The 17,112-nt window shown below is 40.6% G+C and overlaps 1 protein-coding gene and 2 long non-coding RNA genes across 3 annotated transcripts in view; 1 reads left to right on the top strand and 2 right to left on the bottom strand.

Annotated features, from left to right (window-relative positions):
* LOC138410538 (uncharacterized) overlaps positions 1 to 17,112 on the bottom strand; it is a 66,180-nt gene that overhangs the window by 10,831 nt on the left and 38,237 nt on the right. Inside the window, exon 2 of the long non-coding RNA XR_011243246.1 lies at positions 12,466 to 12,540. This is a non-coding gene — a long non-coding RNA (uncharacterized lncRNA). The remainder of the gene's footprint in view (positions 1 to 12,465; positions 12,541 to 17,112) is intronic.
* Positions 8,124 to 10,521, top strand: LOC138410585 (uncharacterized). The gene is made up of 2 exons (XR_011243294.1): positions 8,124 to 9,459; positions 9,551 to 10,521. It is a non-coding gene; the product is annotated as an uncharacterized lncRNA (long non-coding RNA).
* On the bottom strand, positions 12,491 to 16,222 carry LOC138410535 (rho-related GTP-binding protein RhoA-C). The gene is made up of 4 exons (XM_069527029.1): positions 15,831 to 16,222; positions 14,732 to 14,852; positions 14,519 to 14,649; positions 12,491 to 12,722 (listed from the first exon to the last, which is right to left on the bottom strand). Exons 1-4 carry the CDS (start codon positions 15,984 to 15,986, stop codon positions 12,549 to 12,551), a joined length of 582 nt encoding a protein of 193 aa, XP_069383130.1. The 5' UTR covers positions 15,987 to 16,222; the 3' UTR covers positions 12,491 to 12,548.

The following is a 17,112-nucleotide window of genomic DNA, read 5'->3' as shown; positions in this document are numbered from 1 at the left end:
CACTAAGCCTGACGCCCTGTCCCGCCTATTCAGCCCCGAGCCTGTTGCCACGGATCCCGAGCCTATCCTTCCACTTATCCGTGTGGTGGGGTTGGTATCCTGGCACATAGAAGCCGAGGTGAAGCAAGCGAATGGTGAGACCCCGCCACCTAGTGGGTGCCCTGAGAACCGTCTGTATGTTCCTGTTGATCTGCGCCCACAGGTGATTCACTGGGCTCACTCGTCTCTGCTCACCTGTCATCCGGGCGTACGACGGACCATATTCGCCATCACACAGCGGTTCTGGTGGCCGTCCATGGAGCTGGAAGTGCGGGAGTACGTTGAGGCGTGTCCAGTCTGTGCCAGGAATAAGAACTCCTCCAGAACCCGCGCAGGCTTGTTGTAGCCTCTTCCTATTCCGTCCCGGCCGTGGGCGGAAATTTCTATGGACTTTGTCTGTACACCACGGTTTTAACAGTCGTAGACATTCGCTAAAATGGTTCACTTTATAGCTTTGCCCAAATTGCCCTCAGCCAAAGAAACGGCCGAAATTATGATGAACAATGTTTTTAAGATTCACAGATTCTGACAGGACATCGTGTCAGATCGGGGGGCCCCAGTTTATCTCGCGGTTCTGGAAGGAGATCTGTAAACTCATCGGTGCCATTGTCATGGTTGTAATAGTGAACATGGGTTAACCAAGAGCTTATGACTGAGTAGAATAATAATAATTAATGGCAAAATGTGTTTAAAAAGACTTTCATGATTATAATACCGGATAATAAAATGTTTCATGTGTTTAAAATAAGATAAAATGAATGAAAATAATAATAATTCATGTTCATGATTTTCATATGCTAAGATAGCAGTTCATTAGAAAGAGTGAGTTAAAAAAGAATAATAATTAATTGTTTTCAAGTGTCTTGAGTTAAAAGAGGTTAAAATGATGATCGATCATCTATTCAGTGTTCAACTGCTTTTGCCTCGCAGGTATTGAAACAACAACAGAGACAGGACTGCACTTATAGATAAAACACTTTATTTTATATCATTTTTGTTTACAACTTTGTACTTACCTTTGATCAAATATGACTTGCATAAGTATTTCTGTAACTGCAATTGTGTTTTATTTTCTTTTATTAAGTCCGTGGCGAATGTGCTGCACGGCGATTGATTGTTGATGTCTGTTCCCGTGTTGAAGGAGAAGCAGGATGGCTGACTGACGAATACACACTGGCTGCTAACTCGTCGTGCTTGTGTAGTTTCTTTCCACCTTTTTTACTTTATATTTTCCCCGGCAACGGGGCGTAACACCATCGGTGTCATCGGTGCCACTCCATGACGCGGGGGTTTTCCCCGCGTCATGGAGTTATGGGCGAATTATGGGCGTACTCGACCTGACATGGGTCGAGTACGCCCATAATTCCCTTCCCACCTCAGCCACCAGTATGTCCCCTTTTAAGTGTGTTTTTGGTTACCAACCCCCGATCTTTTCTGAGTCCGAACCTGAGGTGTCTGTCCCATCAGCCCATGCCCTATCTGGGCTGCAGCGCAACAGACTCTTATACGTCAAGGGGACAGAGTTAAGAGAGCTGCAGATCGCAGCAGGAGACCGGCTCCTGTCTACCAGCCTGGCCAGCGAGTCTGGCTCGCGGCCAAAGAACTGCCTCTTCAGGTGGAGTTGCGCAAACTGGCTCCACGCTTCGTCGGTCCGTTCCCCATCACCAGGATTATCAATCCAGAGGCTGTGCGTCTTCGTCTGCCTCGGTCCCTCCGAGTACATCCCACATTCCACGTCAGCAAAATTAAGCCGGTCAAGGAGAGTGCTCTGTTTCCAGCTACCAAATCACCCCCTTCTCCCCGTATGGTCGATGGAGGGCCGGTGTACACCATGCTGGCGGTGCGTAAAAGGGGCCAGGGCAGGAAACTCCTGGTGGACTGGGTGGGGTATGGACCTGAAGAACGCCAGTGGGTTCCGGACAGTTTTATTATGGACTTGGATCTTATCAGTGACTTTAATAAAGAACATCCAGACATTCCAGGGCCATCTGGTATTTGGCCATAGAGGGGGGCCAATTTGTTAGATTGGCATAGAGACTTCCAAAAATGAATTTACAGAGCCTGATAAATTATGTGACACACAGAAACAAGATCTTCTAAACAACTGACAGAAGATCTGAAAATGAATCCATTTAATGGTACAAAGCAGGGGAGAATATAATAATAATAATAATAACTGCATTTGTATAGCACTTATTAGAAGCCATTGTTAGCTGCTAATGCTAAGTTGCTAAGCTAACACGGGTAGTGTGTAAATCACAGTGATTTAGCAAATGAGTCGCTAAGAGAGGGAGAGGTGAGTGTAAGGAATAGTAAAACTGTGAGTGTGACTCAAAATTAGCTTCAGTGAGTCAGATATTAGCAGAATAGGGAGAGACGAAAAAGAGAAGAGTTCAAAACAAGGAGGTGACACAATACGCTCACCGCAATACGTCAGCACGTCAACAACGCAACACGTGTTACTTGTTATTTGAAAGTTAATGTTAGTTCTGTTAGGCTTTTCATTTTCTTTGCATGCATCTAACTACTTTCTTTAACCTGGCACCAACACCTCACACACTCATCTCCACAAACTTAACACATACATGTGATCTCAGCCACATGGTCCCACCACTCCAGGGGGCCTTTTGTCTTCATAGTGGCCAGCTGCTATTTTGAATCTCAGTCACACACACACACAAACACACACACACACACACACACACACACACACACACACACACACACACACACACACATCTGTATATAGTAAGTACACCTTTTGTTAGTTTGTGTGTTTATACTTTTATTTTTTTCATAATAAATGTTTTTCTTTAAAACACGTCTTTATTAATGTTGCATAAGTGTGAATTTTGCCAACCTCTATACTGTCAAGAAAGAGAAGAGATACTTTATTGATCCCTCAAGGGTAAATTCTTTTTACACTCATTTTTTTAGATGCACTTTTTTTTAACCCTGAAACACAATCCCACACACACAAAGGCCGACGCCTGCCGACCCTGCTTCTATGGATTGGTCCCCCAGACGGCGGCGCACTCCTGTTCCGGGGTCCAAGGTGCCTGTGCGGCGGCGCCCACCTTCCAGGCCGCCAGAGAGACGCCGCATCCCGCGATGCCCACCTGCTCGACGCCCGGAGCGCCTCCTTTGGTGGGGTGGGTTCCTCCCCTGGGCGGATGGAAGGGGGGGAGCAGTTCAGGCCGGATAGCTCCCGGTCCTGAATCTGACAGTGGAGGTATGTGGAGGTGAAGGGGCTGGGAGAGCACCTTCACCTGCACCACAGAGGATCAGTCAGCACAGGTGAGAGCTGTTAGCTGATTGATCCTCATGCTTGAAAAGGCAGCAGCAGAGCTGCCTCGTGGAACACACTGGGGAAGAGACTGGGCGAAGCTAAAGGTCCAGCAGAAAGTGCTGGACCCTTTAAGTTAAGTGTTCTGTCAGTTCTCTTTGTATTAAATAAAAAGATGTTGCTGAGCACCCAATGGTTGGACTGGTTCGTCTCTGGCTGTCGTGGTGGGTACCCCGTGGCATGGTCGACTGCCACAACACCATTTAATGGTGCCACGTTTAATGAGTACATAGTCACAACAGTGATTAAGTGCAAGTGTTTGTTTTCCTGGTTCTTTTAAAGAGCTGGAAAAATCGTCTCAGCAAAGACGGTTTCTTTGATTTGCTCTCTTTCACCTCCATCATTTCTTCTAGGATTGTTATTCTCCTAATCATTTCCTCGCTCCACTTTACTTTATCCTCCTCCATTGCCTCCAGAGCTTCCTTAGTGGTGTTGAGAGTCTCCTGAATTGTGGACATTTCCGACTGCCACTGGTGTCTTTCCTTCCTTCCTCCTTCCTGTTCCTGTAGCAGAGCTGCCTTGAGCCTGGAGGTTTCCTGACTATGTGTAGCCAAGATTTGGGACTTCTCATGCTCCCAAAGGCATCTTGACTTTTCCAGTTGGTCATGGGCTTGAACCAGGGAGGTTTGGATTTTGGATGTTTCCTCAATCTCTCTGGCGAGGCATGTCTCTTTCTCCATTGTTTTCTCTCTTTCAGTTTGGACAGCTCTCTCAAGGTCACTGACCTTTTGGCTACCACTTGACTGAAGCATCCTCAGTCGTGAAACTTCCTTCCCTAGACCCACTTTAGTGGCATAAATATATACAATTTTTCGCTCCATATCCTTTGCCTTTCTGACGAGGTCATCATTTTCATGTACCTGAGCGATCATTTTCATGTGCTTCTCATACAGGAGCCGATTCAAGAGTTCAGAGTAGGCATGTGTAGTCAAATCAACCCCACTGCCAGATTCAAACTTAGGCTCAGATGCAGACACAAATGCAGATGCCTCTGTGTGTGCAGAAACATCAGCTGTCCCAGCAAACTCTGTTTCTGTGGACTGAGAAGTCGATGCCTCTGCCTGTGGAGATGGAGGCTGAAACACTTTTGTCTCTTCCTCCATCCCCAGGACAGTCTGGTCTTCAATTGTCTCTTTCCTCAGGACAGTCTGGTCTTCAATTGTCTTTGTTGTCTCTTCCCTCAGGACAGTCTGGTCTTCAATTGTCTCTGCGGACTCTGTCCTAGGGATTATCTTTTCTTCATTCATCTCTTCTGACTTTATACTCAGGACAATCTCGTCCTTATTAATCTCTGCTGAGTCCACCCTCAGGACAGGCATGTTTGTTGCCTTTGTTTCCTGACATGCTGGAAATGGAAGGCAATTTACAACTCCCTTTTTTTTCTTTGGGGGAGACTGCACTTTCCTTTTCACTTCAAATGCAGATGCCTCTGTGTGTGCAGAAACATCAGCTGTCCCAGCAAACTGTGTTCCTGTGGACTGAGAAGTCGATGCCTCTGCCTGTGGAGATGGAGGCTGAAACACTTTTGTCTCTTCCTCCATCCCCAGGACAGTCTGGTCTTCAATTGTCTCTTTCCTCAGGACAGTCTGGTCTTCAATTGTCTTTGTTGTCTCTTCCCTCAGGACAGTCTGGTCTTCAATTGTCTCTGCGGACTCTGTCCTAGGGATAATCTTTTCTTCATATATCTCTTCTGACTTTATACTCAGGACAATCTCGTCCTTATTCATCTCTGCTGAGTCCACCCTCAGGACAGGCATGTTTGTTGCCTTTGTTTCCTGACATGCTGGAAATGAACGGTGATATACAAGTCCCTTTTTTCTCTTTGGGGGAGACTGCACTTTCCTTTTCACTTCAGGTCTAATGACGGGAATTCCATATACAACTCTTGCTATTATGTTCTTCTTCTTCTTTTTAGATGTAGTTGTCTTATTATTCTCCCCAATTCCACTTCTGTCTGGTTTATAGATCTCTCTTTGTAGTGGTGGGAAATTAATATCATCCATTGATTGATTGAACGTTAGAAGCGGTCCATTGCTTTCGGTCACTTTATTCCTATTCATGCTGAGATTTCTGTATGAATGTGTGTGTGAATGGGTGAATGGAAAACTGTAGTGTAAAGCGCTTTGAGTGGTCTTCAAGACTAGAAAAGCGCTATATAAATACAACCATTTACCATTTATGTGTGCAACTGTGATCTGATTTCCTGTTGAAGTTGACAAGTCTGTTAATAGTAGCACAAAGAGAAAAGAATTGGTTGCCTGGCTGAGAAAACTGAGATGTGTGGCCTGTTGACTGCACCTCTTCATCTAACAGCTCACTAGGGTTGCTCCTGACTGTTCCATTTCTCCCTGCAATATCTCCAACTAATCCCTTGTTGAAAAAATACCCCAAATAACTGTTACCTTGGTTTGTAAACATGTTACATAGAATAAAGCAAATGTTAATAGTAGTGAAACAGAAAAACTCCAGGCCTTTTTATCGTTTGCGTGTTGGACGTAGTGTGCACAGCTTTTTATTAACAGTCTATGATGTAGTGTTACGTTTTCATTCATCCTACCTGGTTTATCTGCATAAAGATTTTATATTCAATATTTACATGAGATGAAACAGAACTTGCTTATTTACTGTTCACGTGTGTGGCTTTGAATAGGTTTGAATGATGTTATTTTTACATACATAACACTGCGGCTATTTCAGGTCTGTTAAGCCATTGACACAACCTTCAGGCCATAGTTCACAGCTTTTTGAAATTCAAACATCAAACTGCATCAAAACAAAAACATTAAGCTTTGAGGGCAAATTGATAAACAGGAAGTGATTCTGTGAATATACAGTGTCACAAAGAAATGCAATATGTCACCTTGTACTTTACATATACATTACATATATACATACCAGCCAAAAAATGTTGTCTTTTTAACTCTGTGTTCAAGTGAAAAATAAAATAGAGTAAAATCCATAAAATAAATGTTATTATTATTAAACTGTTATTAATTATTATTAAATAATTATTAAACTGAATCTCCTCTCTCTCACTTCTGTCCTGTTTGGAGATGCCTTTAGGAAGTGATGCGAAATTAATTTCATCCACCTTTGGCAAGGATTCAACCTCTGCTTGAAATGCATTGTCTTCTGAGGGTTGACTGTTGGCAGCTCAGTTTATTTTATTTTGAAGAAATGACACCACGACTTGAAACAATACAATTGATGATCAAATATAATCTATTTAATGTGAATGTGGACAGCAGTGACATTATAGTAATATGTTTTTAATTGGCTGGTGTGTACGTCCTCATGATTGAAAATGCAAGGATTTGTTTAGTAAATTTGTTTTTGCTGCATTTGTTAGATTGGCATAGAGACTTCCAAAAATGAATTTACAGAGCCTGATAAATTATGTGACACACAAAAACAAGATCCTCTAAACAACTGACAGAGGATCTGAAAATGAATCAATTTAATGCTACAAAGCAGGGGAGAATATAATAATAATAATAACTGCAATAACGGCAGCGATAAAAGACCGGGAACACTTGAGCACCATCAGGTATTAGATCTGACTAGTTAAAAAGTAAACAACAGTGTTAAGACATTTAATTATTATTGATGACAGACACAATTCATATTATAATGAATTACTGATATATTGTAATTAATAATAGTAATAATGGTAAAGTTGTTGTCCTGAGGTTCCGGGGTCAGAGATATCTGAAATGAGAGAGAAAAATGGAGAGAGAGAGACTATGGGAGTACAAAGTGAACTAGTCATTGACATGTATTAAAATAAATAAATGAATGAATGTGGGGGGTGCAGAGAGACAGAGAGAAGTGGAGAGGTGCTCAGTGCATGATGGGAGTTCCCCCAGCAGTCTAGACCTATAGCAGCATAACTAAGTGATGGTTCAGGACTCACCTGATCCAGAACTAACTATAGGCTTTATCAAAGAGGAACGTTTTAAGTTTAACTTTAAATGCAGAGATGGTGTCTGCCTCCTGAACCCAGAGTGGGAGCTGGTTCCACAGGAGAGGAGCCTGGTAGCTGAATGCTCTACCTCCTGTTCTACTCTTACAGTCTCTTGGAACCACAGAGAGCCTGTGTTTTGTGAACGAAGTGATCTGTTGGGTTAATATGGTGTTATGAACTCTTTTATATATGAAGGGGCTTGATTGTTAAGGGCTTTAAATGTGAGGAGCAGGATTTTGAATTCTATTCTGAATTTTACAGAGAGCCAATGTAGATAAGCTAAGACAGGAGTAATATGATCTCTCCTTCTACTTCCTGTCAGCACTCATGCTGCAGCATTTTGGACCAACTGGAGGTTTTTCACAGTCTTCCTGGGGCATCCTGATAATAAGGAATTACAGTAATCTAGTCTAGAGGTAACACACAGGTGTACTATCACATTCAGTAAGGCTCTATGAATGTGATGGTCATAACTGTGTTTACCTACTTTTTAGAAGGTGGAAATAATCAGGGTGATCAACAGGTGGAGGAACACGGGGCAGGAAGTGAAGTTCTCTGAGAAGACACAAGAGGTGAGGCAGCTGTGGCTTAGGGGGTAAAGTGGCCATCCTCTAACCATAAGGTCGGCCCTCTTATAGACGAAGTGCTGCACATAGATGCACTGTTTGAATGTGTGTGTGAGTGGGTGAATGGTAACTTTACTGTAAATGCTTTGAGTGGTCATCAAGAGGAGAAAAGCTCCATCTAAATACAGTCCATTCATATAGTCTGGAGGATATTGCACCTTGTTAACCCAAATGAAACAAATTGTGATTTGTGAATATTGGCTATACAAAATAAAATGTGATTGATTGATACAAAAAACATGAAACGAGAAAACATTCTGCTGAAATAAAAGACTGGATGGGAAACAACTTTCTCCAACTAAACCTGTCCAAATCCAGTGTAACTGTCTTTGGTCCCATCTCCAGCAAGAATGATATGATGGCAAAATGGTGAGCTAGAACCATTTACCAAGTCCTCAGCTAGAAATCTGGATTTGGTTTGTCTCAACATTAAGAAGGTTGTGCAATCATGTTTTTATCATTTAAGAAACATAGCCACGGTTAAATCTTGTATCCCTCACATAGACCTGGAAAGACTCATTCCCGCCCTTATTTCCTCTCACCTCGACTACTGTAACTCCCTTTATAGTGGTCTTACTCAGAAATCAATCCAGCGTCTACAGTGAGTCCAGAATGCTGCCCCTCGGCTTCTAACACAATCCAAAAATGTAACCATATCACCCCCCATTTAAGCACCCATGTACTGGCTGCCTGTTTATTTGAGGATTGATTTAAAAATACTTTTAATTACTTTAAAAAGCCAGACAGGCTTCTCCTCCCTATATTTCAGAACTTTTATCTCCTTACGAGCCAGGACGCAGTCTGAGATCCTCTGGTAAAGCGTTTCATACATGATGGTATATTTTGCTTGATAGTGACAATTGTTTGTACACTGCTTTTCTCAATGCATTGTGGGAAACAACGAGTCCACTATATAGGGTATAAAAATGTTCACTTAAAATTCGGGACAACACTACAAAATTGCAAACTCACCATATAGTGAACTATCTAGTAATCAGTGATTGATTTCAGACACAGCCCACGTGTCCCGGATGTTACACATGTCCTGGTCTCCCCTCATGATTGTGGTGATGGTGGTGAAGGAGGTTAGTGGTGATTTGATCCAATCTGTGGACAACTTTGCAAAGTTCAGTTATCTGGTCCCTGTCAGACTTTTCATACCCAAACACAACCATGCAACACAAGTAGAGGCAAACTGTGTTATGTCACAATCACCGCATTTTGCAACACAGCACTGTCCAAATGATGAAAAATATTTAAACAAGGTATTATTCACATTACATTTCAAGTTAGTCCATTTCATATATTAATTGATGTATATATATATGTCTAACATCCAGAGAAGAAATATGAGGAGAGTTTTGTGACCACCCTGTCATGGTTCCAGGTGAAAGAACTGCTGGCCACTGATGACTTCAAGCCCAACTCAGCCATGGTGGTCTTGGACTTCCTCATTAGACATTCATTTATTGAGCCTGACACAGGTTTGTGACTCTCCAGACAATTTCCATTGTGAGAGTAAATTGTAAAATCTGTTTACAACTTTAAATGTCTTTGTATTTCATCCCCTCTCAGAGCCATACTATCAGGAACTAGTGGCAGGACTCCATCGGACACTATAGAGCGGAGCTGAGGACTGACGCCAGTGATGCCACTGTGTTAGATTTAGCTGCTTTCAGAAGTGCACTGAAGTCTGGAGCTCCTCCAGACTTCCTCCGGAGGGGCTGTATGTGTGAATGCAAATATGCAAGTGAGAGCCTCCGGACTTTTTCCAGAGTTGCTTTGGCCAGCCCCCTAGTATAAAGTCTGCAGAAAGTCCAGAGGAACTGATGTGAGAACACAGCAGGAGATCGTCCACAGGATTCATCGAATGTGAGTGGGGGTGTTGATGGTGTTTCTAACACACGACAGACTGAAAATAACGTTATATCCTGGGTCTGCCTGCTGCTCCACCCCTCACCTGAATCCTCTATAAGATGTATGTGTTGTTGTGAATACGTCTGAGCGGAGAATCTGCTGCATGTGAAAAGACAAAACTGCAGAAAGTCTGACCCAATTCTGCAAACGTCCTCCAGAGGTCATGGTTTTATTTACATGTATGTCAGCACAATAATGTGATCTTAACAATTTTACAATATTAACTTAGTATTTAGAAATGTGAATTTAAATAACATTGTACTAATTAGTGACAGAGATATAAAGACTCAATCAACTCACCTCTACAGACACAAGAACTCTGCAAGCACATGACAGTAAGTGGTGAAGAGAGGGTTCATAGATTGGTGCTGCACTGCACTCACCAAAACTGGTTTGAAAAGCCTGGGTGGAAATGTTTGATCTCTACCACTTGTCACACATACTGTCACTCATTACGAGAATGAGCTTTGATCTTTCAGTCAGAACAGAGGAATCTGTGCCCACAGAATTCTCTTAACACAGCTAATAGATTTTAAAAACATTGTGAAGCTGCTTGTAAAACTGAGAATGTTAACCCATCTCTACCAACCTCTGCATATGAAATGAAAAATACATTTTCTCAGTTTTAATTCTGTGTCCATGTGTTAATTATTTTTACATCCAAGTCCCTGTCTTTTCTACAGAGCACTGGGGGAGTCAGATAGAAAAGTACATATATCGAGGCCATGTTTTACTTCATTGACTGCTGGTACTACTGATGCATGTGTCTAAGATACTATTTGTAACCACATTTTAATTAATTTGTGCACATGAGATACGTGTATAAAAACAGTATAACTGCAAAACCAACAGTTACAGTATGAAGGTCAAAACAATTGAACAATCAACTGGCAAAACTTAATGAAGCTTTTCATAACCATAAGCTATATATGGCTGTACCAAACAATTAAATGGAAATGGGTATGAGCCTGACACATGGGGTACCTTGGAAACTTTGGGATCTTGATGGACGAGTGATGGACAATAGCATGATTCGTCATAACTGAAATGGTGTTAAGAGAGAAAGCACAAGACGCCAGAGGCAGAATTTGGTCATTCTCGGTTACAATTTATTTCCTTTAGAATACATTACAAAATACAACTGGAGAAATGTCAGGATACATTTGTATACAAAAGAATATTACAAATGTCCGATCCATAAGGAGTTGCTTGCATTTTGGATTTAATAAGCTGACATCATATATTTTAAAAAGTGTTAACCACTCCGACCTCTTGATTTTAGTTGTGTGCAAATAATACAACAAAAGCCAGTAGAATATCACAAAGTGAACATAACATACAACAGAGTAAAAAGCAGAAAAAAACAGCTGTAGACATGAGTGAAGTGGCAGAGTGGGGAAAAACACTGTCAATGTCTAACTTCCAGAGAAGACCAAAGGTGTGGAATTACTTGTCCTGTATATTGCAGATGAACATCACTATAGATGACAGTCCCATGGCACTGATTCCATCAACTATCCCTCAAGTGTCACTTCTCCAACACAAACACTGTTTTCACTCACTTCCACAAGTGACTGAAGCCCTGGGCAAAGGTTTCACATTAAAAGCCTACTGGCAGCTAGCATAGTATTTATTTTGAAAGAAACTACCCAACTGTATAGTATAGGATACTTTGCTATAGAAATGTGCAATATACTGAATTTGTCAGGTAGACAGGGTTCAGTTTGCATTAACAGCAAATTGAAAGTGATCACATGGTAAAATTGGGAGGATTCTTCTTCTTAAATTCTGAAATATTTTCAGAAAACGGGGGAAATTAGGAATCAAGTCTTTTCAGCTTGTTTAAAAAAGGCTCTGCCCCAGTAGCAGTTAGAAATTAAGACCTGTTACTATTTCAGAATTTACAGTAACTTTCTAAAGGACAATAACATTTTATTTACCCTTTAATCCCCAGTCACATACAGCGTATTTGACAGTACACTTTGATTTATTTCAATCACAGTTTTGTCACTTTAAGGCCAAGTTAACTCAGTCAACTTTTATTAATTAACAAGCAGGTATAAAACACTCATGGTCGTTGGTCTCATTATGTTTTTATACTTAACTGCAAACAATTAAACTCTGCTTTTTAATTGAAAATTGTATGAAATATCACAGGTTCATAAAAAAGAAAAGCGGGTCCATAAAAAGTTTGTTAGTTCTAACTTTGGAATTTAAGGAGAGTGAAAAACATACAGAATGAAAGACAAGCACAGTCACGCTGCAAGCCACGGAAGTCTTCCAACAGTTAGTTAGGCAGGCATTCGTCTGATTTCGACCACCAGCCACAGAGGAGCTTACTGTACTGGAGTAAGAGTATGAGCAGGAGAAATGTTCCCTTCTCGTCATGTTCTCTTAATTTCAGCTTTATTGAGTCCTAAACTCGAGATTACAGTATTTCTATTTGAAAGCTAAAAGCTATAATGTCGAACTTAAATGTATATACATGTATTCCCCTTTTCCATAGCATTTCACCTTCCTTTTTTTCTTTAGCCTGGTTTCATCCCTACAACTCCCCAGTCAACTGTGTCTACCTTGGTGGAAACAGCCACAGGGATGTTTTTCTTAGCCGTGTTTATTTCCCTCCTTCCCTCCTGATCCTGCGTCACCTGACACTCTATAAAAGGCAGCAGCCGCTTTTCTTGCCTCGTCTCTTGGCCTGCAGTGCTGCCCTGGTGGCCATCTCAAACACCTCCCTCACGCCATCCTTCGTCTTGGCCGAGCACTCCAAGTAACCAAAAGCATTGATCCGGTTAGCCATTTCCCTCGCCTCATCAGACTTCACTGGTTCCTGTGTGGCAAAATCAAAAAAGAAAATAAGTTCAATGGGATGACTTGATGGTTTGATCTCTTCACATCTTTCTATCTTTCTAGCCGCTGATACATGCAGTGAATATGTTGGCTTGTGCATAGAGTTTACAGCACCGATGCTGCACCTCGTCAGAATCACAGAAATCATTCATAATGATGTGACCTAGATATTTCACTTGGTTCTTTCTTTAGTACTCGGCCTGTTCAATAGAATGAGAGAAAATTAAGTCTCTGGATCCAACACTCTTTTTAAACATGTCATAGGCTTGTACAGTTGCTGTAAACCAGCACTGTGAGGAGACAAGACAACTAAATCATTTCGTGGCCAAAAATAGCCACTCTGTAAAACTATTAAACAAGTTAATGTTATTCTTTATTTTTCACTTTTAATAACTTTTTTTTTTTTTAACCAACCTCAGTCCTGATCATAAATACCAAATATATGTATTCATTTTAAGTATATGAATGCTTTAAATGCTAATTTTACATGGCAATGACATTATTTTTTGAGGGTGAACACAGCATGGCATGTGTCATTCGTGTAGTGTCATATTTAAAAAACACTACCCTCTCGGCTCCTTCGTGGACAACAATGTCCACTCCCTAAATCTGCTGTAATAAACTTTACATATATATAAATATTTTTTTCCCTTTTAATGAATTCATTGTATTAAACATCAGCCCTGATCATAAATACCAAATATTCATTCATTTTTATTATTTCAACTCCAGTTTGACACCATTGGTTTTTATGCTAACTATATAAAAACAAAACACAGAAAATGTCATATTTTCCCTTGACTACATGATAATGTCATTATTTTTGGAAGGTTAACAGAGCCTGGCATATGTCACTGATGATCACTAACATTATTTTTGCGTAATTATTTTGCTGATTAGCAACAAACACACACAGATGCACAAACACACTTACACATACACAGTTACAGTGAAAGCTTAGCATGCTGTAACTCATACAGATATTCACAGCAAAATGTAGGTTTCACACATCATTTCACTTGCACACATTAGGTTTATGGGTTCCATTATACAGAAATAGTGCCACTACAGGAAATACTATGTATTTTACCTTTATGCCAAATGTGGGAAAATGGGTCAATATAAAAAATATAACTTTGAAGCCAGGACTTCAGAATGAAATAATAAAAATGTGCAATGCATGATTTTATTTTGGCAAAGAGATAAAAAGCTGTTAAAATGGATTCCAATGGGGCTTTTTTTGTGCTACAAATGTGATAAAAGGTTGTATTTTTTTTACACAAATTTTAAAAATCTGCAGAAAATACACATCTTTTGAAAGTCCCGAGTCATATGCATTAACACAGACAGAATTATCAAAAAAAGAAACTTAAATGGCCAAACATGTCCGGAAGGTGCCCTAAGGGTTAACAATGCTATCCCCACCATACAGCCAGTCCTTAACTCTATTAACTGTTTGGAGAGACCATCCATATACAGAGTGAAGTGGACTGGTGAGAATATTCCACCTTGTCAAACCTGATTGTTACTAGAGTGTGCAGATAAACATTTACTATCTTGTATAGCTTTGCAGTGAGAACCAAAAGTGCAGAATATGGAGGACTCCTCGCTCTTACAGTTTCACAAACAGTTTCCCATGATTAACTCAGTCAATTTGATGCATTTTGAGATAAGTAACCTTTGGGATTATAATGAAATTCAGTCTAAACAAACCCCCATAGGTTTGAATTTGTATAAGCTGCAGAATGAGCACAGTTAAGTACAGGCCTCACTCACCTGTTTCATCTTGGCTAACTCTCGACGGGTGTGTTCATCATTCCGCAGGTCTTTCTTGTTTCCCACCAGAATAATAGGCACATTGGGACAGAAGTGTTTGACCTCTGGAGTCCACTTCTCTGGAATATTCTCTGCATCGGGCACAAAGTGTCCATGTTGAATGTGGAGCAAATGGTACATTTGTCAAAACCAATGGCAGGAAAGAAATCTCACCTAGGCTGTCGGGGCTGTCGATGGAGAAACACATGAGGATGACATCTGTGTCTGGGTAGGAGAGAGGCCTCAGCCGGTCATAGTCCTCCTGTCCTGCTGTGTCCCAGAGAGCCAGCTCCACCTACAGGGGTCGAGGACATTAATGCTTACATACTTCACAACACCACCATATCTGCATCACAATTAAATGCTACAGGGCTCAGTTACAAGGTTTGTGACCTAGATTCTGACAACATGAGATAGATTCAAAGACAACCAGGAAAACAGCAGAAAGGTTGGATAGAACAGTTGTTTGACAAAAAATTGTTCCGGTACACAACAGTCAATTTTCCATTTCTGTTGATGTACAGGTTAAACAAGTTATTATTGAGCTTTGTTCAGTTTGTTAAAAATCCATCAAAATGTCAAACTGGTGATCTATTATCAGGTTTAAAAGCTTTGGCTCAAAATCAGGAAAAGTATTCAGATTCAGACATCAGGCAGATTCTGGGTGAGGGAGAAGCTTTGAAATACAACTAAACTAAAATCCAGAGGCACTTTTAATCTTAAAACATTTTCTTGAAAATATTTCGCCCAATTGGATGGCAACGTTGACGTTCGATCCAGCGGTCAATGTGGATTCTACATACTGTGTATATATGTCTAGATAGATTACTTTATTCATAGATTACTTTATTCATCCCCAAAGGGAAATTAAGTCTATGGACAAATCCGCCAGGCCAATATACAACCCAATGTTACCTTCTTCCAGATGTGTTGGTATCAGTGTATATGTTTAGAGATAAGTGAGATGAAATGACAGAATTTCACAAACAAGTTTATCATTTAAAAATAGCGTCTCTATGTTCATTTATCATGGACAAAAAAGATGAAGCATTGCACAAGCATTAGTTTAAAACATATTACTAACATTTGATATATTGTTAGCATTTTTTGTTTTTAACTGTCCAACATAGTATCATCCTTAAAAACCAAGTGCTGCGCAGGTTATATTATGAAACAAACCTTCAGGGTCCGAGGCTCAGTCTACACACCCTATGCTGTGTTAATTGACTCATGACAAAAAGAAAGAAATGTGACATTATAATAAACAGCTTACCTGTTTACCATCCACCTCAATATCTGCCACATAGTTTTCAAACACAGTGGGCACATAGACCTCAGGGAACTGATCTTTGCTGAACACTATGAGGAGACAGGTTTTGCCGCAGGCTCCATCACCGACTATCACTAGTTTCTTTCTGATTGCAGCCATCTGAAAGAATGAAGAAAGACATGTACTCTGTTATTGATTCTGTGCATTCAGAGCAAAAACAACCCTGCAGGGTGAGGAGCTTGATTGGTGTACAAGCAGTGCTTGTCAAGCACAATGATGAAATAGGACAGGATGAGAGTTTTAAGATGGTGTGAGGTATGGATCCATGAAACACTGTCAGGAAACACTTAACAAAACTCTGGAAACCTATTATGGCCACAATCATTTCATCTCCTGCTTTTTCAATATGTGGAATTAAACTCTTTTTGAAAAAAATAATATCAACCAGAAATGTTTGCTTGATGATGCAAATTCACAATATAGATGATGCCATGGCTCTTTACAGAGTAAGTTTGAGACCTGACAAAATTATAGAGTAACTCAACAGTTCCTGCAAAGAGAAGCTCACAGGGAGAAACGAGGTGGAGGGGGCATCTGCCAATCAGACAGTGAACTTTGACTATTTCATCTGTCTAATGTATCTGCATTTATATGTGCGTGTGCGCCACTGGTGTCAGATTGTATCGAATGATATTCCCCAACACGAGTTGCTATGTGTGTGCACTTTAGACAAGAGGTACAAGAGATCTAGTTGTGGCATCATGGACATGTGAAAAACTGTATTCAGGGTATGCTCCAGTATTTCAGTGTACTCCACCAGATATTTACAATGTTTCACTTAGGGCCAAAGCATTTTACTGACCAACAATGACTTTCAAATTAGTTTCTGGCATAAAACAAATGAAACACTATAGGTATGATATAACATAGTGCATGGAAAAAAACATGTGGGGTGAGGCCTCATTTCTGATTAGAAGAAAAAGTCATGACAATAACACTCGAACGTGATCATTTCCAGAACGACTAGTATCAAACCAGCTAATTCAATACTGAGACCTTGGATTGCATTCTGGATTTGGTGTTTACATGCTGATAAAATAAGATCAACCAATTTAATAGTCGGAAGTTATTAGGTTATGACTGTCGCCAATTTTCATCCAGAGCAGGAAATGGTAATCTCCGAATATAATCTCTGACAGCAGCTTTCAAACTGTGCCTGAATAAAATCCCTTCGAACCAGATGTAAAGGTTTAGTGGGTGGCTTTCTCTCACATGACACCGTATA

The sequence above is a fragment of the Paralichthys olivaceus genome, chromosome 6, assembly GCF_024713975.1.
Source record: "Paralichthys olivaceus isolate ysfri-2021 chromosome 6, ASM2471397v2, whole genome shotgun sequence".
Taxonomy (NCBI): Eukaryota; Metazoa; Chordata; class Actinopteri; order Pleuronectiformes; family Paralichthyidae; genus Paralichthys; species Paralichthys olivaceus.
The sequence above is the reverse complement of the archived record's forward strand: the minus strand, read 5'-3'. Positions and strand labels throughout refer to the sequence as shown.

Bases quoted from the DNA above. Each gene is read 5' to 3' on its own strand.
- LOC138410535 (XM_069527029.1), bottom strand. From the start codon at position 15,986: ATGGCTGCAATCAGAAAGAAACTAGTGATAGTCGGTGATGGAGCCTGC. The intron at 14,650-14,731 runs GTGAGATTTCTT...TGCCCGATGCAG, and splicing joins CGACAGCCCCGACAGCCTAG to AGAATATTCCAGAGAAGTGG. The intron at 12,723-14,518 runs GTGAGTGAGGCC...TTTGCCACACAG, and splicing joins AGTTAGCCAAGATGAAACAG to GAACCAGTGAAGTCTGATGA.